Raw genomic sequence first — 20034 nt, forward strand, 5'->3', positions numbered from 1 at the left:
GGGCAATTTTCACGATCAAAATAATGACATATGCATCTCGACAAAACGATACATTTCGATAAACACGCGATGTTAAAGCGTGTACTTCCAGAGATGAGCACTAGAGGCCACTAGCGGGCATCAAACGAGCATCGCTTATTTAACTTCAATTGAACTATTTTGACCGGTAGTGGTGAAAATAAATATTATAATATAAATACAATATAAATAATGTGCTGATGAACGTGATTACAAGGCATTTTATATTATTATAGCAGAGCGTCAGAAGTGGAGTCGATTAGTTATCCATCATCAAATCTAAACTAATTAAATAAATAAAATGAAAATAAAGGGGAAAAAATAGAAAAATCCTTTCTTATTAAATTACTCGATTAAAGGATGATGCAAGAATGAGATTCATAAATGTGTTTGTGAAACCCCACAAAATGAGTGAACCAAATAAAAAATGAATATAAATATGCTTCATTCTAAATATCCCATATATTTAACTACTTTACAGCCTGTTTGCATGAAATACTTTTTGCACCACAAATTTGCTTAAATGGAAAAAAAGTAGATCTCCTGAATAAGCACTAATAAAAGATTATATCAACAGGAAACACACCGAGTCCAGCGTGTGATGATGAGTGAAAAGGGAAGTGGAAATATCGTACTATTCTTTTCTCAATTTCCCTTTTAATAACGGTCCTGTGGTGGAGTGAAAACAATGGGAGGGCGGGAAGGGTGCAGTGTTATGGGCCAAGTCGTCGTGAGTGAGTTGTGCGCAGCAGAGAGTAACGCCAGGAAGGAAGTGAGGGGAGACAGAAACTGACGCACAAGCAGAGTACTGGGTTTTTCCAGCTCAGATGTTCAGAAAACTCAGCGAGAGCTCAGGAATCCTGAAAGCTGAGGAGGAATTGTCGACCATGCGGTGCTCCAAGGAGGACCAGTACCTGAACCAGAACGGACGCTGCTGTGAAAAGTGCCCAGCAGGTCAGTGCGCCGCTGCTTATGGTCATTTCAGCATTGCCGTGGAGTCGGAGCTTGCCTCTGGAGGTGTGGTACCGCAGCGTGTCTGTGGTGGCTCTGGCTCATCCAGCCACACGCAGCTTGGCTTTAGAAATTGAGAACATTTCTCCTGGAGGCTCCAAACCCAGGTTCTTCTGTAAGGGAGTCTTCTGATGTGTTCTGTAGAGAGCAGACGGGAGTCCCTTTCCCCGGGTTTAACCTCTTGTGATGAATAACATGAAGTTTAAGTATTTCTCAAAGCTCCATCAGGAAGTGCTTGAGGCTCACAACTGATTCTCTTGACTTTATTATGAAAAGGAACAGTCAAGTGTTTACAATTGTGGCTCCGAATGTCTGGTTCAGTAGGAGGAACAAGAGTGTGTATTGGAAACATACTTTATCTGCCTCTCCTCAGGAACACGCCTAGCAAAAGAGTGCACAGACAGGGAGACGACTCAGTGCCAGGAGTGCGGAGATGGACGCTTCACAACCACCAAGAACAGCATGAGCAAATGCCTGGTGTGCCGTCGGTGTTATCCCTGTAAGCTCCTCCAATGAAGACATTGTCTGTCTCATATCTTCCATTTTTGCTCTTAATATTCCACATCATTCACGCTCCCCTGTTCACAAAATCCCTTGTTGGGAGGATGCGTTCAGGTGCAGCCGAAATGAGAAGAGGCTCTTCGTTTGACTTGAATTTTATGAAAGTGACAGGATGAATTTGAAGTAGCGCTGGGATGACTCACGACTCTGACATTTTAGATTACGACATTGTATTTAATTTTTTTTCTCATGGTTTATGTATGGATAAGAGTCTGAAAAGAGCAAGTCTGTGTTGCCATGTTTGTGTGACCATATGCAGTATTTTAGCTCTGGGAGAATTGTACACTTCACACCAGCCTTGTGACTTTTCAGCCAACCACCTGAGGGTCTTAGAGGAATGTCGGCCTCAGACTAACCGGGTGTGCCAGTGTGAGTCCCGCTTCTACTGTGCGTCGCCTGACTGTGACATCTGCCGTCCGGTGACCAGCTGTCCTCCTGGCCAAGGGGTCAAAGTTCCATGTAGGTCTTGTTGATGACGAAACACGATGAATGGATCTGGGTTTGACGCTCATTTTGTTGTCACAGCGACACGCACCAACGACACAGTGTGCGCCCCCTGTGGACAGGGAACGTACAGCAACACGTCAGACTTATCGGCCTGCAGACCACACACCAGGTCAGATCGAGGCCTTCTAAAACCTCTCGTTTGATCTCAGCAGCTCAAATGTGTCGTGTCAGGTGCGAGGACGTGGGGCGGCACCTGGCAACAGCAGGGACGTCACGTGAAGACGCCATGTGCGGAGACTTGAAAACATGTTGGTCACGAAGAGCGGATGAGTTGGGTGACAGTGGTGGACGGATGGATGTGAATGTTGGTCACAGCAGGGTGATGAATCCCCTCATGAGGCTCTCCTCCTCCTCCAGTGTGCCCGTGGATGGTCCCCGCCAGCTTGTGGGCCGGCTTCCTCCTAACCCTCCTGCTGGTCCTCCTCCTCTTCTTCTTCTTCTGCTGGAGGAGAAAACGCAGAGACACATCAGGTTTGTCATGAGTCTCACGAATTGAACAGCATCACAGCAGCGTCTCTAAACTCAAACACTCACCCGCAACTTAAATAGCAAATGTCAACATCTCCGACCACATCCTGTCCTCATCACGTAACCATGAGTTAACGCCGGAAAAATCCTACGCTTCTCAGGAACCTGCGTCATCAGATTCTTCAGATTACGACCCATTACCATCCAAAGAGATGGGTCAAACGCCCAGTTTCTCATAACTGACTGGCTTTTTGGTGGTTAACTTTAATGTAAAGTTGTTACAGCTTTGCCTCACAGGAGACTCTGAAGCAGCTCATCACACATGTCACAGTTGTTGGTTTAATATCCGAAGTTTATTAAACTCTTCCTTTTCCTGAAAACAAGACAACAAGCAATGTACATTATGATGTCAAGGAAGGGGTTTAGTTAAACAGAGGGTGGATTTTCTTTCGTTTATAATTAAAAAAGAGCCGTATTTTATCCGTAAACTTTACTTGCAACACTAGAAACGTTTGCTGCGATCTGTTATTTGGATTTTTTTTGCCTGAAATCTCTTAATTCTTGCTCATGTTAGCAGTTAACAACACGACTGTTTTACCTTCAAATATATGAACCGTGAGGATCCGTTTTTGTCTTGAAACGTCTCACAATCATGGACGCTACCGAGGGTCACGTGGTCCACTTTCTGTGCAGCAAATGTTCCGGTCCAACTCGAGGACACAGCTCAAGCGGAACCGTTCTTCTCCTTAGAGAGGAACGGTCACTGCCAGGAGAGCTGCGCGGTCCCGCACGGTGAGCCAGGTGACTTCAGCACCTGCTGTTTTTTATTTTTTCTTTTATTTTGTATTCGTTTGTTTGTTTGATTGTTGACACATGTAGCCAGAACGGTTTTGACTCCAGACTCCGGTTTGATGTTAGGGTTGACTTCAGATGACGTCACAGACAGCCTCAGCCCCAAACTGCACCGCAGCTTCACGCAGCTGGAGATTTCAGAACCGAGCGACGGTCACGTGACAGGGCGCCCGCTTCTACCCAGAACAACGTCTGAACCGATAGAAGACGAATGGAGCGGTTCCTGAGACAAGTGGACTTTGCTGACACCTTTCGGACAGAATTAAGAACTGCAGTTTTCTTTACTTGTATTAGCTTCATATTATTCTCGTTTTGTTTTAGGAAAAAAAATATAAAAAATATTTAGGAATATTTTGTTTTGGTTGGAGTTGCTGGCCTCCAACATAAATTCTTGTTTTATGGTTAAAACCTTTACCTTTCATAGAAAAAGCCAAATAAAATCTGAAATAAACATTGGAAATTTACCGTTTCACGGTTGTTCATTTGAAAAAGATTAGGGCTGTAAAACAATTTTAGAAAACAAAAAGACCTTGTGAACGCCAAAAAAAAAACGATATTTTGAAGCAAAAGAAGGTAGATGAAAATACCTGGATAATAGGGACAAAAAAAAGTGTTTTTCAAAGTAAAATAAGAAAACTAGAGGCAAAAGAAACATTTTGAAGCAAATGGTACATTTTCCATTTTCTTTTATTGGCGATAATTGATTATTATGGAATAGTTGGCACAATAAGACACAAAAACATTTTATCACATAAACGTGTTCCTAGTTATATTAAGAGTAGCTGATGAATCAATGCAGTTCCCTTCTGAGACATTGATAAAGATGGAATTAGAATTAACACAGCAGGAACCTTCTGTTTGGACAGCAAGAGTTTAGTAGGCAGCGGAGACGCCGCGCAGCTGCTCACAGTGGTGCGTTCGCTGACACTCTTACGTCGCCGTACATGCGTGATTCTAACATGTTTGGGAATGACTGAGCTCCTTCTCTGCTGAAGTCAGTTGGCCTTCTTGAAGACTTGCTTGGCAACAACACCCTGCACTCTCATCTCCTGCAGAGAGGGGGAGACAAAGGGAAGAAAAGAAGGCGGGAGAGGCTGACTTTAATAATGAGAATCAACAAGACATCACAGACACACTAGCCAAAACACCATCCACCCTCTCTCTGACCCCCCCTCCCTCCTCCCACATTAGTCCACTCCTCCCTCTGCTCCCTCTTTATCAGCCTCCGCTCTTTGTGTAACCTCCAGAATCCACCGTGTCCAAGCCTGATCCTCCCTGGCAGCGACTTGAACGATTCTCTCACAAGCGTTTGTCTGTGCGGCTCCTGAATGCAACACGGTTTTGCAAAATCCCTTTCAGAGGATTTGAGTGGAACCGATGCTTTGTTTTTGATGTCAAAAGTTTGGACACACCTAATGGAATGGTTCAATTTCCATGATTTCACTGAAGGCATCAGAGCTATGAATGATTGTGGGACAGTGTTGCAAACAAAACTGCGTAAAATAATATTTTACTTTCTTAAAATAGCCAGATAACCCTCACTGATTAGCATTCTGTGATGTGCTTTTCCAACTGGGGACTGCATCATTGAGAAGCCTGAGAGTTTGAGGCTACACTGAATCACCTAAAATCTAAAACTTATTAAGACTCATTCAACATTTTCTTTGCTACATAGTTCATATAGTTGACGTCTTCTGTCTGTATAGAGACTAAATCCAAAACACTGAATGAGAAGGTGCTGTGAGTAACTGACGGCTGATAATATTGGGTGAAACAAACCTGAATATGGGTGTAAATGACATTTTGAAATAGATTTCTGAGAAGAGATCCTGTGGCTGTGAACAGTTAGCATCACAAGCAACAGCGATGCCTGTCTGTCTGTATAGAAAGGAAAGTTCTGCTCCTCCAAAACTCACCAGATGCAGATGGTCATTGTCCAGCCAGTGTGTCCACCCCCGCCCCTCTTTCTCGCCCCTCTGTACACACACCAGCTTGTCTCCGTCCCAGCTCACCGTCGTCTGCAGAGAGAAGTGATTAGCATGCTAAGCTGCCGGACCAAACTATCAGAGGGCAAAAGTGTCAGTTCTTTCAAAGCTGCTCCTGAACAAACAGTGCTCATTGTTGAGAGCAGCAGGGGGCTGAGGCCACCAACCACACCTGACATTTGCGGCCGTCCACGGGGCCCAGGTCTTCCGTGAACTCTTGTCCGATTGTGAAGTCCATGTCGAAGTTCCGGAAGGTGGTGAGGGTTCGGATCTTCATGGCTCCCGAGGCGGGATCGTGGCTGATGTCTTTGCTGGGCCTCAGCAGACACACGATCTTCCTCAGAGCGATGTTGATATCTGAGGAGACGACAGGAAGAACAGCGGGAGCTGAGTGAAGCCTGGAGACCAGGCAAAGTCTGGTGTGAGGGCTCCACGTGGACCCTCAACCGCCACCACTGAGGTCCTATTTAAATGACAAAATTGATATTTCCTTCTGCTCTTGCTTCTGTCCTAACTTTATTCATTCTCTATATTGTCATCATATTTTAGTCTTATGATAGTTCTTGAGCTAAGTATCATGAAAACAAACAGAAATAATAATCAAAAAAATTATTAACCTAAACCTTTTCTTTTACACTTTCCATCCTAAAGTCTACATGCAGCTTCTACTGCATAATAGCATATTCCGTTGAATTCGAATTATTTGTTTATGTCGCCTACGAAGGAGAATGACGACGCCCATCGACCGCAAATCCTGGAAATGTTTGTATGATTTCTGCGCTTTGCTAACGACCCGCCAGTTCGAGTGTGCGCGGCGGGGGTGAGGTCAAACTGAGGTCAGCGTGATGTATGTTATTTAATCCAGCAGAATGTGCACATTAACTAACGACTAAACGGATGAAACCGAATGTTCCAAGGCGTTGTAGGGTGGCCACGAACCGACCGTTGATACCGTACAGATGTGCAGTAGAGACAAAACGGGGGAAAACAAAACTCACCTAAAGCGGCGAGGTACTCGTCCATATTCTTCTGCTCCACCATATGATAAACACCCGAGTAATCTGGTTTGGACATTTCGGTCGGAGCTCGGAGTTTAGTGTCGCTGCAGCTGGGGATTTTCCAGGAGTCTTGATGGAGCAACAGGCGGAGACGTGGGTTTGTTCGGAGAAGAAACACGAAGAGGAGGTTCATTCATTTTCCCTCATGTCACTCCCCGGAGGATCAGCAAGGGGGCGGAGCCGGGGTAACCCGAGGAGCGCGCTCTGTGGGCGGCCAGAAAACGTGCCAACGAGCCGGTGACACCGCGTGAATAAATTAGCTGATTCACCGACCAAAAATGGGAGTTTTGTGTGGTTTTCCGAATCAGCTTCTTTGTGATCGAGTAATCTTCATTCGAGTTAGTATATGAAAATAGCAATGGTGAAAGGTGTCGATGCCACGCATCGTTCGTTGAAGGTCAGAACCGGCATCGATGAAATATATTTATAGATTAAAGGGATGTTTCCGCTCCAAACATCTCACTTCTCTTATCAGTTTCCTGAATCCGTGTTCTCTGAACCGAAGAGGATAAAGTTCAGTCAGGAAAGTGCTGAACACTGATAACAGCCGTCTGCAGAGCAAACAGAAATTGCGACTCATCACTAATCTATTAACAGTGAAATTAATAGAGATGATAAACAAATCTGCTGCAAAAGAACCCACATTATGTCTGGCTTGTTTTTATAGACCTCTTTCTAACAGTCTTCCTGTCCTTCCACCTGCGTCCCTCTCAGTCCAACACTCGGCCCAAGTCTAAACCATCTGGCCTCCCTATAACTCAGCCTCCACACTCCTCCATGTTTGCCTCAGACACTCTTTTAACAGCTTCTTTTTTCAAGCTCAGTATCTTCATCTCTGACTCTTCTAACTTGTTTCCAGGTCCATTTGTGTGTCCAGAGCAGCCCGTCACTGGTCTCCTCTGGTTCCATCCCTCAGAGTGGTTGATCCCAAATGGTTACAACGATAAAAACAAAAATAAAAGTTCATTTTAGACCGCAGAAATGTTCACTCAGACCGGTGTCTCAGCCAAGCTGTGATGGTGTTTCAGTTACTCAGGCGTTTCTGCTACTTCGACGAAGACTGAATCAGAAAAACACAAAGTAACTGGAGTGAAAATATTTGATTTAATTGTAACACTGATGTTTCTTGCATAAATACACAACAACAAACAAGTCCTCCTCCTATTTCTTCTTGACAGACCCGCTCTTCTTGTCGGGCTTCGCCTTCTTGATCTCCTTCTTTCCTTTGCTCACGTTTTCATACACGTCCTCCGTGTTCCTAGAGGAAGAAGAGTTTTCATTCTTCCGTCTCAGATTAGCTGCCAGAGAGTGGAGAACAGAGAGAAGCAAGCGGCACCGCCGGGCCAACTGTGTCAAAGTTGACTGTGTTTCCTCTGATGAATGTTGGTGCGCTTCTCGTCCCTTGTTAGCTAAATCGATGGTGAAGCGCAAGCGGCTGCTGATCAGACCGGGGCGCAGCCCATTTAATTACACAGAGCAGACGCTTTGAACCATCCAACGCCATTTAAATCATTTAACTGCCACTTCGCAACTTCAGGCCAACTGATTTATGACCAGACAAGAGTCGCAACATCACTGAAGACATCGTCTCTTCTAAAGCTGGGCAGACCATCCGCCCCTCACTTGACCTTTATATCCCACATAAGCAGCTGCGATCTCAGACAGCAGCAAGAAAAATCAATGAAGGACATCAAGCTTTTGGACTGCAGGAGGAAACCAGAGTGCCAAGAGGGAAACACTCAAACTCCAAACAGAGAGAACAAGATTGGAATTCCACTTGATAACATAAAATGAAAAATACATTATAGTGCACAAGTGGACAACAAATATATTGCAGAGTAAAGATCTCAATAGATCATGCAGTTACATGCTGGCACTCGACATATGAAAATAAAGAATGAATTCTTCTGAAGCATCTAATGAAGCTGATGAATTAGTGAATAAATAAAGTATAAACTGGGCCTCAGGAGTTCCCCACTCTCTGCATCCCAAAAGAAAGTAGGAAGGAGGTGCGACCTTTAGAGCCGACATGAGAAAGTGCCATGATGACATCATCGCTGCGCGTTAGCGAGATCAGAGGCGTAAAGTGGTGTTAGCGACGGAAGCTCGATCGCCGTGAGTGCGGCTCCCCACTCACCTGGAAGCCTTCCTGCTCACTGGCTGCTGCCGGAGCCGCAGGTTCCCATACTCTGTCTCCGCTTCCTGAAAGGGGCAACAAACACGGCGTTGGCTCCGGGTGGTCCATGTCCCGGAAACAAAGGTCGACCACTGACCCACTTTCTGATCCTTATTTTCAAGTTTCTTTGAATCTTTTAGTGCAAAAGGGTTGAGTTGAGCATTTTATGGTGATACTTTCATTTACACTTCTTTGGAGTTTAAATAGAATATCTTAATTTTATTCTGATATTTAGACATGGTTTTATTATATTTATTTTATTCTGAATTTTATTCAATTTTTCCGATTTTCTCAACAGTTTGCATCAAGTATATTTTTTTTCTTCAGTAAATTTGATGAACATGACTTGCACCTGGTTCTGCTGCTGGTTGGACTTTTCCATGACAAACATCTTTGCGACGATCACATGGTTTCATGTCATTTCACAAGGTTTTGGTTTGTTTACATGTAAGTAAATTAAAATCGGTTATTGATTACAAATGAAAGCAAGAGTCATGAATCAGTTCTATTGAATGGGCCCTGGCTCATTTGCTCTGGGAAAGGTGGGCCCCGAGCTCAAAAAGGTCAAACACCACTGCTATAAGGTGAACAGAGAAGTTAAAACTGAACGCCTAAATTATTATATTATATGTGAGTGACCTTCCTCAGCATGCCTTACGGTGCCTGCAGTTCACTTCAGTCCCTCCAGCAGACAGAGATGTTGGAAATATTCATCACGACACAGCGCTGAAGCGTTATCGTACGTGGAGATGTTAGTCATGTGACGTGCAGGCTCTCACCATGGAGGCGGTGTCTTTGGTCTTGGTGGTGTCGATGTGCTCGGACACGGCCAGGTAGATAAACTTGTACTGGGCTTCGGTCTGCACCATCCCAGAGCGCTGCTCCCGCACCATCTGGATGTGCTTGGGAATGTCGATGTCGCAGTTCATCCCTGGAGGAGGCAGCGAGAGGTTAGTGGAATGGGCGAACCATCCAGCCGACGCCTTCTCACCCATGGTGTTGATGGTCTCCAGGATCATGTCGATGACGATGATGGTGCCGGTGCGACCGATCCCGGCGCTTGATGGAGCATGTAACGTCAGTGAGTTGGGAAACAACACAGAGCCATTGTGACACATAAACACATGCAGCAGATTACCACCACATTCCACAAACACTTACTCTAATCTGACTCATTTCGCAAACAAGTCAAAAGGCTCTGAGAATTCCAGGAGGATAAACTGTCAGTGGTCGCTTTTGTTCACAACTGAGCTTAATCCCAGAAACATGAGGCTTTTAATCTCTATTTTTAGAGTAGGGGACGTGAGAGTAACAGGGTTTGAGCAGTGCTTGAACATTACGTCACATCAGGCGCTCCACCAGTAAAGATCCTCCAGATGAGGATGTCCCTCCAGGAGCCAAACCCGACTGGGAGTGACCTCAGTCCGACAGTGTCTGCGGGGGGAGAGGTGGCGTGGCTCACCTGCAGTGGATGATCATGGGGCCGACGTCGCCGTACTCGGCCTGCTTGGCGTTAACTTGAGTGAGGAAGTTGAGGATGCCGCTGGGCTCCTGGGGGACGCCGTGGTCCGGCCAGCTCATGTACTGGTAGTGCCAGATGGTGCGGGAGTGTCTGGGCTGGGGGACAGGATGGAGAGACCGTCACGACGCTCACCTTCACTCCAGCCACATCAGCTCACCTTATCCCGCCGGGCAAGATTCAGAACTCTGACTTTGTAATCTGTAACTTCGCTTTCAGACTGGGTGGTGACCAGGTACGATCCCATTTCTGAGGTAGTCTCCTTGTCTGGCCAGTACGGGACACATTTGTTCTGCAGAGAGCACCGAACCAAGCGTTAGCCTCGCACACCAGCGCCACCATTCCATCACCTGTCTCACTCCAAGAGAGAAACATACATGGTGGAATTTTGCTTCCCTCAAACCCTCTAACCATCTGCTGAATGAATTTTGAGAGGCGTTTCTCAACACACTGACCCGTCCTTTCTCCACCTCCCTGGTGGTCATGACGATCACACTGGTCTTCTCCTGCCAAACCATCTGCCAGAAGTCGTTGACGGTGGTGGCAAGGCACCCCTGCGTGGCGATGTAGACCTTCTGAGCTCCAGGCTCACGCAGGGTGTTCTGCACAGACCAGGGGTCGGACCACTTCCCTCTCAATCCTGAGCCCAGGCGCAAGACTCCGACTCACCCGAATGTAGTTGCCGTTGATGTAATCGGAGCCCACCACGTTGGGGTCGCTGTCCTGCAGCACGACTCGCGTGTCATTGACTTGTGAGGGACAGGCAGGGACCAACACTGAGCTCTCACAGACATCTGACCCGTCAACATCAGAAGACCAAAGACTCACAGGGAAGAATGTTCTTGTATCTGTTCTTGCTCTTGTTTTCAGGCCTCTGACCCTCCTCACGGCTCTTTGTCACCTTTGCCTCCATCTTCTGAAGTGTCTGCTCGGAGGGGAGATTTTTACATGAATCACTGGTTAATATCCGCACTGTAATCTGTCATGTAATCTGATCTAGTCTGGTAACAGGGATGAAGATGGGAAGATTTAAAAAATAACTTCCCCACCGCAACAACTGAACCGGACTCATCACTAACAGGAGCTCACAAAATGATCTCATCTCACATCAAACTCCTCCCAGAAGCCAGCTTTGCTCTTCTCCCCTCCGGCATCCTCCTCCGCCTGCTTGGTCTGATCCAGCTGTTTGACTCGGCTGTCGATGTCTGCAGCATTCACCCTGGTGGAGAAGTACGGCTGCCACACACACATATTTAGGTATTACACGTAGGCATCACGACTGATCATTACCTCCGCAGATATTTTTATCACACAGGAACATGAAAGCCAGTTACATCACACACCACATTACATTTATTTTCGCCACTTTGATCCACCAGTGATCAACTGTCACTCAGTTGTCATGTGAATTACAAATTTGTTATTCTAAGTAGTGGGAAGATAAAAATCAAAACTGTGCATATGGATTCATTACTAACTGCTAGACTTCAGTGAAACTCTGCTCTAGCAATAACAACTGACCTGCTTGAGATAAACCCAGTTTCCGGTGACTTCCTCGATGCCTTCACGCTTGTAGTGCTCCACCAAGTCGGCCAGGGAGTCGAACATCTCAGTGCCGCCGACAGTGTATCTGCCGTTCTGCTCAGACAGCACGGGACAGGTCAACGAAAACACTTGCTGTATTCAGTAGAGAAGGAATTGAGAGAAAATCTCTCTTCTCATTTATAATGACATGACCTTAATAGCACAAGTCATATTCATGACTTCTCTTTTTTCATCAAGCTGCATTTATTCTTCATTTATTCCTCTATTTTGACTCTCATTTTCAATGCTTTATTTGCTAGAGAACTAGAAACACAGTAAATTACATTACTTTACCATCATATTATGTTTTATATACAGGTAGTCTTGAATATTCAGATGAAAATAGAGACCAGCTCAGTTAGATATGAACAACGTCACAATACCATTTTTAACTGCTATCTGGTGCTTTATTCAGTATACGCAGTGTAAAATATTCAATTCTAAACACAAAAAATCAAATGTAGGAATAAAGGTGTTAAATGAAAATGGTAAACATCATTTAAAAAAAGTGCACCGCAGTTCCACTAGTCACTTCTTGGTCCTTTAATACTAGTGTTTATACCACAAATTTTCCAAAGTAAGTTTGTGTGACAGGAAGACTTTGGTGAACCAGGCTCTGTGAAACTGTCTCAAATGAACTAGCAGACACAGAGATTTGTGGGCGCCCACACACGAACGGAAAAGAGACATGACAGCCAAGAAGTAAAAAGTACAAAAAACGAAACTATATTTCCTAACTCAAAAGAAAGCTAGCCACATGCTTGCCTTAACCTCTAGTTAAAAATAATGCAAATAATGCTGCATGTTTCTCTCAATGAAAAGTCTCCAGAATTTAAACATGAACACATTCCTTCTCACTGTGTTCTGAGAACCACACCTGATGATTCTCTCACAAGAGTTCATTTTTCTTCAGCCATACTTCGACCCAGCAAGACAGCACAAGCGTCCTAGTTTGGGCTTCATACAGAAGGCAGGGGATGACTCAACAAAGGGCCCAGCACAAGTGCCCCCTTACAGATTTGAATTGGAGTTCATGAAACAAAGTTATTAATAGCAGCCGTTGGCAGGAAAGTCACACATATCTTCAGCCATCATCTCCATGTTGCTCAAACAGACATCTGCTCATCAGATGCCCCCATCAACTTTCAAGATCAAAAATACCAAAAGCCTAAACACTGACTTCCAGGAGTGGGCCCACTACGACATCGATTCACGGCCGCCAAGTATCGATACTGAAACAATAACGGTACGCCCATTCTGAAACAGTCTTCTCACAAACAGCAGGCTGCAATTCTTAAAAAAAAGGCCACATGATGGCGCCGTTTCTCATGAAAAAGCTTGAGTGCAGCTGCAGTGTACTCTGGAGCAAGAAAGAAGAATAGAGTGGCGGGCGATTATATATTCTTAGACTTTGCATACACTTTATTTAAAGATTCTCATATCTTTATAAGCGATGAATATCTTGGAAACTGTGGGTAAAATATTGTGACATAAAGACACTGATAACTTGATAGTTATATAGATTTGTGGGACAAAAACAACTACAGTTAAAATTAGCTTTAGGAGAATAAAAGTTTCTTTTGAGCCTTAAATGTTCAATGTCTGGTAGTTTTGCTCAAGAAGGCCGCAAAAATAGGTGGAAGCGGTCACATCTGGCCCCCGGGCCGCACTTTGCCTCTGCGTTTATCTCATATCTCTGATATTTGTCCTCGCCATATGAGGTTTATACAAGTCAGCTTAATTCAAATTTAAGAGAAACTCCTCACCTTGCACTTGATCTTGAAGTGAGAGACTCTTTTTCCGCCTGTCTTGTTCTTCTCATCTGTCAGAGCTGAGAGCACGAAGTCTCCAGGTTTGGACAGAGACTCTCTGACCAGGAAGGTTCCGGCCTCGTCTCGAGCAGCAAGCAGCTTCTCTGCGTTTGGACCAGAGAGGTGGCCATGATACCACCTGGTGAGGAGAGGCACAAACTGAGAGACACGTCTAAACACCAAGGAAGACTGAGCAAAAAAAAAGAAAAAACAAGAAGCTATCATCAATAAACTCTGATTCAGTTATTAATATGGATTGGATTGGGTCATCAATAATCTAGAAGTCTGATGTGTGCGCTTTAGTGAATGTAAAGTCAGGCGTTGGTTTGTGGCTTAATTTTAGACACCGTTCTCAATTTCTTGTTTAACTTCCTGCTCTGCGGTCGGAAAATTTCACATGACAGATTTGTTGACCAAAGAACACATTTATTTATAGCCTCGGCGAAAAACAACATTGTAGCTGAGGGAAGCTGGTTGTACACACCCCAGATCAGTTTAGTTTCAATGTACTGCTCCATAAAATTATTTCACAAAGGTTCCACACAACAGTCGCGAATATGAAAATGTAGAATTAAGACATCTTTACACCTCACAAGTTTCAGTATTTGGAGCAGGTTTCAGGGAAAAACTCTAAACAAAATATCAACAATCATAATGGTAATTTGAAGTGAGAGCGTTGGTTAGTGTTAGCGGTTAGCATTAGCTGCAAGTTCGCGTTCATAGAATTCTAAAGAAGAGAAGAGAACACATATATATAGTACATTAAAAATCATAAGCTCATTTAACGGAGTTAACTTGCGATTAACACACTTTCGTTAATCTGCTCCTGATGTAACTCGAAGGAAGATCGCATAAACAAGACTGCAATTTGCAATTAATCGCTAGTTAACTCTGCACTAGCACAGATAAATCAGATTTATGGCGACATTAATTTTAAAATTACTCGAATGATGATGAAATAGCCGATGACGTAATGATCAGTGTCAGGTTACACAAAGAGAACGAGGCTCAGTTGTCATGAAATATAGTTGGGAAATGAGTGACACACATGTAGAATAAAGCATGAAATTCAGGGCTGAAGTTCTGATCCCAGCTGGAGGTTTGTGACCAGGAGCGCTGCGTTCACTGATACCAGGAGGGAAATTGGCAGTTTGCATAACTGACATTGTGGCTTGGAATATTTGCAAATATAGTTGCAAATTTAAAACGCCTTTCACTTGACTCTGCGCTGAATAGATTTTCTAAATACATGCGGAACTGAATAACCGGGTAATAAATACCGAATATATTGAAGGTTTGGATAAACATACGTTTTCTGAAGTAAACTGACTCTGCTCAAGCTTCATATTGAAGTCAAATTACATATTTGACGGTGCTGAATATTTAAGAACTCGAAGCAAATATTTATCCTTTCTCAAAAAGATTCATTTCAGGAATACAACTTGCTGTATGTCCCTTATAGACCGCCGTAGTCAAAGCTCGCCGGGAGAAGGGCGCAACTATTGTTGAGCTTTTTGTGCATCTTGCTTCGCTCACGAGCTAAAATAAACATGTATTGAGGATTGACTTTGTTATCAATCTAAGTTTCTTCACCCGACGACGCGACGCTCCGCTACTGCGCCGCGTGAGCAGCGCCTCCTTCTCCCTTGTAGATGCGCATTTCGAGCGATCATGAGCGACTTCGACAGAAAACAGATAAGAGGAGGAAAAGAGATAAAGCGCCTGCTAAATGTCAGCGGCTTCGAGACTCTCTGCTTGTGATACATTCTGTTTTAAATTCCCCGCCATGCGCGTGAGCGTGTGAAACGCTTGGGTCACACGCGGAGTACGTGAGACTGGAGAGTATGTTTACACTACTGTGATAATAATAGCAAAAAAAAGTTCATCAAACGTCTGAAAATGGAGACGTGTGCTGGTCGTTATTTGGTAGAGAAGTTACTACACAGCTACAAGTGGAGACAAGCTTCCTCAGAGTCGCAAAACTTGGTGAGTCAAGTGGCGCAACTACAGTATATCTAGGTGGAAGCCACGGGCTCCACCCAGGAACAGGTAACTGTGAGGAACCAATATGAGAGTCTAAATAGATGGTCCTCGTCAAAGTTACCGGAATGCTGCGGAGGTTTCAGCATCGAATGAAGGGTTTAGCAAGGAGAAGTCTCACACTCGACACAGCAATGGAGAGAAAGCTGCGAAGAGATGAGGAAGAAGATGCTGTGTGAGTGTGTGCAATAGAGGAAGACTAGGGGGGTCTGGTCATTGCTCTCTTAAGTGTCAAAACAAAGTTTCCAACCGCAACTACCAAAGGGAAGTTAGACAACTGAAGGGAGGCTCAGGCTTGAGGTTTGGTAAACTCACACACTAATTCATATTATTGCTTTCTCTTATGAGTGTATTCATGTGCCAGCTGTTACCGTGACAACGGTCTCACACTCATGCACCCCAGCTGAAAAGACACCCACCTCTCGGTGGTGGGGTCGGAGGAGTTGAGCGGGTACTTGAGCTCGATCAAGGTGCCATCTTTGTCCTGCAGGATGCCGTTATCTGCCGTGTAGTACTCCACCAGCTCCGACAGCGTGGCGAACTTCTCCCCGCCGTACAGGTCGTAGTAGTCTCCCGTGTTCTGGATACGGATGTGGGTCACCTGCTCGCCAACCCTGGAGGAGAACAGGCAGGTGTGAGTGACGGTTCTGAGGCAGAGAAGGCTGCAGGAGCCTGAACACAACAGCCACTACAGATATGCTGCTCAAGCAGATGCAGCATCAGAAGAGGTGAAGAATTTTGGAGATAAAAGTAGAAGTACACCAACCTGACCGAGAGGGAAAAGTCTCCAACGTTCTTCTTGCTGGGTCGAGCCAGGAAACTGCCGTGAATTCCCTGAGACTTGAGGATTTCCTCTGCCTTCACTCCACTGAGGTCTCTGTGGAACCACCTGCACACACGGCGACCACCACAGACCTTTTGAAGCCAGAAACATCCGGAAACTACACGCCAATAGCAAAATTCAGAGGCGTTTCATTCCTTCTTTTCATTTTTATCAAGAAAAAAAAGTTCAGCGGCAGTTAGAAATCATTATAGTGTAATGATTCACTGCAGCTGAGTCCCAGGCAGCCAGGGCTGCAGGGAGCATTTGTGGTAAATTAAAGTGACCATTTTGAGCTGTGGGAGGAAACCAGAGTGCATGCAGAAAAGTCCCCATGAAGGGACTAAAATGGACACTTCACGCGGGGCATCTGCGAGTTCTGAACCCACGACAGATAACAACTGCTGACAGTCCAGGCCCGTCGGTCTGATTATTTAATACAGATCATAAATCAGATATGAGTTTATGGATGAAAACTAAAGTCAATAAATTGTGTAACAAGAGGAGGAAACACTCACTTTTCTATAGACATTAACAAGACGCTGCGAAGATATTTGATGGGTGGACTGAGCTGAACACAGTGGAGGCTTTGAATTTCAAATTATTGTCTCAGAAAAAAAAATATTTCTATCAATTTCACTTGGGTTTATTTGAAACGATAGTTTTTAATCACCTCTTTAATCATGCTGTTTTTTACTATCAATGAAATGTTACCATTATTTATTTATTTATTTTTGTCCGTCAAATGACAAAACAAAGAAACGCATATATTTCCTTGATGTTATTGTGCCGAGTTACATAATAAAAAAGTTTTTGACATTAGGATTTGTGTGTTCTTATATATTTACATATAAATGTATGTATATATTATTACTCGCCATGTCATGATTTGTTTTTACTATTATTTCCAACTTACATTTTCAATTATGTTGTTTGAATTATATATATATATATATATATATATATATATATATATATATATATATATATATATAATTTTAAGTCCTAGTAGAGAGGCAGAATTATTTTTTCGGTCGGCATAAAAATTCGACTCTATCTCAAATATTATCAGGAAAAACCTTTTTTCAAAAGCTGTGGCTGCATGATACAGACACAAACAAATACAAATTATACGCATTATCTTCTTATTGTTTAAAAGAATAAATAGCAAATCTTTATGGTTTCAACATTTCGGTATCAAAGTCAACAAATAACAGAATGTGTTCAAAACTGAAGAAAAAAATAGACAAAGCATCACATCATTAAATGAATATTTGCTGGTCCTGCCACCGGCACACAGCTGAGTGCATGGGCATCTGACACTGTTACGGTACTTAATAAAGCACCATCATGTTCGATAGTTTGCACTTGGATAACTGCCGGCATCTTCCCGATGTTCCTTGGTTTTACACAAAATATTTTTTTTTACCATCATGTAAAACCTTCATTTTGATGACCGACCTCCACCATAGAGGAGTTGAAAACTTCTCTTGAGAATCTCAAGTGAGGCAGGACAATCCCCGTATTTGTTGTATGTCCCTGTATGTTCGAAGCCTCGCCTTTGATCGGTCAGGACTGGAAACTAGGCCTCTGACGTGATGTTCTCCTCACAGATTTGGCCACAAAGCTGCAGCTTTCAGTCCCAAGCAGCCGATTGCAGTCCACCAGTGGGTTCAGAACTGGACCACTGAGCAGCACCAACTATGCTCTCCCAGCAGCTTCTCTCAGAGGCCACACGAATTCGATCAAAAAGACAGCACACCCTGGCGCTATCTTGAACTCACACCCAGCCATTTGTCCAGAAATATGTCCGAGCAAACGCGACATGAAAGGAGTGATGAAGTTGAAAACTCACCGAACCATGACGCCGCTTTAGCTGCTGTGGATGGGATAATGAAAGAGTGTTAGAAAAAAAGGATCTACAGCTTCTCACTTCCTCATTTCTCTGAGGACAGAAATAATAGCGAATATTCTCCAGCTTTTCGTCTTCACACCTCACAGTGCACAGACACACGCTCACTCTCTCGCGCTCTCGCCACAGTTAGCAGGAAGCACTTACTTTCTGTGACAGGTCAAAGCTCAAGTGAGTGGCGATACGCTCGTCGCAGCCTTCAACTCTTTCCTCTTCCTTCCCCTTTTCTTTTTCAGCGACTCCTTTCACATATTAGTGAAATCAAGACGGAAATCAGCCGCCCTCAGTTCCTAATGAGGACCAGCACAGACTTTCATTTACATGTCTGAAGTGCTGGCCGAGTCGAGCCACATCTCGGAAAACAGCTCTGTCCTCCGACAAGTGCCGTTTGTCTGTTACTTCCAGGTGTGTGTTAGTGTGTGTGTGTGTGTATACACAAAGGTCAGAGTCCTGAACACTTCCTCTTTCACATCCCTCCCCCCACACTGCAAGCTCTGCCAGTCATTCCAACTGATAGAAGAAAAAAAAGGCAGCAAATATATTCTGAAACTCCCTGAATAACACGTGATGACCAAGGGCTTACACCCTGCAGTGATGCAGCCTGTGCTGACCACAATAGTTCGAGTCCAGTTGAGGTCCAGACCACTTCTTTCGTCTTGACCCCAAAAAGTCCCAGTCAACATTAGACCCTTCAGTCTAGTCTGAAGGTCATAGTTTCATCAAATGTGGAGCCCAAAGAGTCTCAGCTGAGTGTGGTCTTGACCCCTGAAGGACATTGTCTTGAGCAAGTCTTAGTCAAGTCTTGGTTTCATCCAACAAGTAAAAACGAATGCTCTCGTCACTTGAAGTCTGAGTCCAGTCCATAGTTTTTGGTCGAGTTTTGACCACACAACTGCAGAACTGCAGTTAGTATCAGTTCCAGCCTCAAGTCCAAAACCCGACGGCTTCAGGACCTCCCTGGTCGGGACTTTACATAGAAAACACCGGGCAGTCACAAACGTCCATTAACGATCAAGTTTTCCCAACAAAACTAGTGTAACTCCGGAAATAAACAGCAGAGGCCGCCAAAGGCCTTGCACGCCCCACATGCAGTTTCGTGTGAAAAGAGTCGAGTTAAGAAGCAAATAAAAGTATTTCTCTCAGTGTAGAAGCAGCATCAAGAGTCAAGGTTGTGTTGAAAATATGGACGAGTTCATATATAACACACTCACCAACATGATGCTGGCTTCACTCAGGCATTGATGTTTCCGCACCAACACCACGACGAGGCTGAGAAGATTCTCCCTCACTTGCTCACTGCTCTTCCAGAGAGGACCGAGTCCCACGATAAGAGCACAGGCTTCATTTGCAGCAAAACCCCCGCCCTGTAATTTAGAGTCATTATGACCAATTACGTGCTCTGATGTTTGTCTTCTCCTGTCTCCTCCTGGGAAGAGTTACAGGGAAGTGTATAGCGGGGACCTGGAATGTGACACGCACAGGTCAGAACACCGTCAGTTAGATGACGGGTGAAGGCTTCTCCATTGGTCCTTCACCAACAGGCGGGATGGAAGCAGAGAGAGGGACCACTCTTTCGCAGGAATCACTTAGGCTCCTCCCCTTTAGTCCCCTTTGCTCCAATATCTTGGTCCAGTCTCAGCACGGGCCTCTCGGACCTATTCCACCAACATCTTGATTTGGACCTCAACGGTCTCTGTTTCAGCTGAGAAGAT

The 20034-nt window shown here is 44.5% G+C and overlaps 3 protein-coding genes and 1 long non-coding RNA gene across 10 annotated transcripts; 1 reads left to right on the forward strand and 3 right to left on the reverse strand.

Annotated features, from left to right (window-relative positions):
- The first annotated feature begins 771 nt into the window (after positions 1-771).
- Positions 772-7483, forward strand: LOC128772189 (tumor necrosis factor receptor superfamily member 5). 4 transcript variants are annotated; one of them, XM_053888355.1, is made up of 8 exons: positions 772-972; positions 1403-1528; positions 1903-2049; positions 2116-2206; positions 2269-2345; positions 2455-2568; positions 3259-3366; positions 7320-7483. In XM_053888355.1, the coding sequence occupies exons 1-8, from the start codon at positions 846-848 to the stop codon at positions 7430-7432; spliced, it is 903 nt and encodes a 300-aa protein (XP_053744330.1). In that variant the 5' UTR covers positions 772-845; the 3' UTR covers positions 7433-7483. The 4 variants fall into 4 exon arrangements, with proteins under 4 accessions (XP_053744330.1, XP_053744328.1, XP_053744329.1 ...); XM_053888353.1 differs by lacking the exon at positions 7320-7483 and adding an exon at positions 3484-3868; XM_053888354.1 differs by lacking the exon at positions 7320-7483 and adding an exon at positions 3484-3868 and having other exon boundaries at positions 3259-3357.
- Positions 1340-3440, reverse strand: LOC128772192 (uncharacterized). 2 transcript variants are annotated; one of them, XR_008416710.1, is made up of 3 exons: positions 3164-3440; positions 2291-2536; positions 1340-2146 (listed from the first exon to the last, which is right to left on the reverse strand). It is a non-coding gene; the product is annotated as an uncharacterized LOC128772192 (long non-coding RNA). The 2 variants fall into 2 exon arrangements; XR_008416709.1 differs by having other exon boundaries at positions 2291-2539.
- Positions 4087-6631, reverse strand: rbp5 (retinol binding protein 1a, cellular). The gene is made up of 4 exons (XM_053888357.1): positions 6401-6631; positions 5575-5759; positions 5334-5435; positions 4087-4466 (listed from the first exon to the last, which is right to left on the reverse strand). The coding sequence occupies exons 1-4, from the start codon at positions 6591-6593 to the stop codon at positions 4413-4415; spliced, it is 534 nt and encodes a 177-aa protein (XP_053744332.1). The 5' UTR covers positions 6594-6631; the 3' UTR covers positions 4087-4412.
- A 72-nt stretch (positions 7484-7555) lies between the features above and the next one.
- Positions 7556-19765, reverse strand: ptpn6 (protein tyrosine phosphatase non-receptor type 6). 3 transcript variants are annotated; one of them, XM_053888351.1, is made up of 17 exons: positions 19534-19764; positions 18470-18612; positions 18266-18289; positions 16357-16479; positions 16010-16204; positions 13506-13689; positions 11677-11793; positions 11263-11391; positions 10984-11080; positions 10825-10904; positions 10611-10757; positions 10316-10447; positions 10099-10253; positions 9628-9695; positions 9416-9567; positions 8598-8662; positions 7556-7718 (listed from the first exon to the last, which is right to left on the reverse strand). In XM_053888351.1, the coding sequence occupies exons 3-17, from the start codon at positions 18271-18273 to the stop codon at positions 7622-7624; spliced, it is 1749 nt and encodes a 582-aa protein (XP_053744326.1). In that variant the 5' UTR covers positions 18274-18289; positions 18470-18612; positions 19534-19764; the 3' UTR covers positions 7556-7621. The 3 variants fall into 3 exon arrangements, with proteins under 3 accessions (XP_053744326.1, XP_053744327.1, XP_053744325.1); XM_053888352.1 differs by lacking the exon at positions 18470-18612 and having other exon boundaries at positions 19534-19765; XM_053888350.1 differs by lacking the exon at positions 19534-19764 and having other exon boundaries at positions 18470-19218.
- Between the last annotated feature and the right edge of the window lie 269 nt (positions 19766-20034).

Source organism: Synchiropus splendidus, chromosome 15, assembly GCF_027744825.2.
Source record: "Synchiropus splendidus isolate RoL2022-P1 chromosome 15, RoL_Sspl_1.0, whole genome shotgun sequence".
NCBI lineage: Eukaryota > Metazoa > Chordata > Actinopteri > Syngnathiformes > Callionymidae > Synchiropus > Synchiropus splendidus.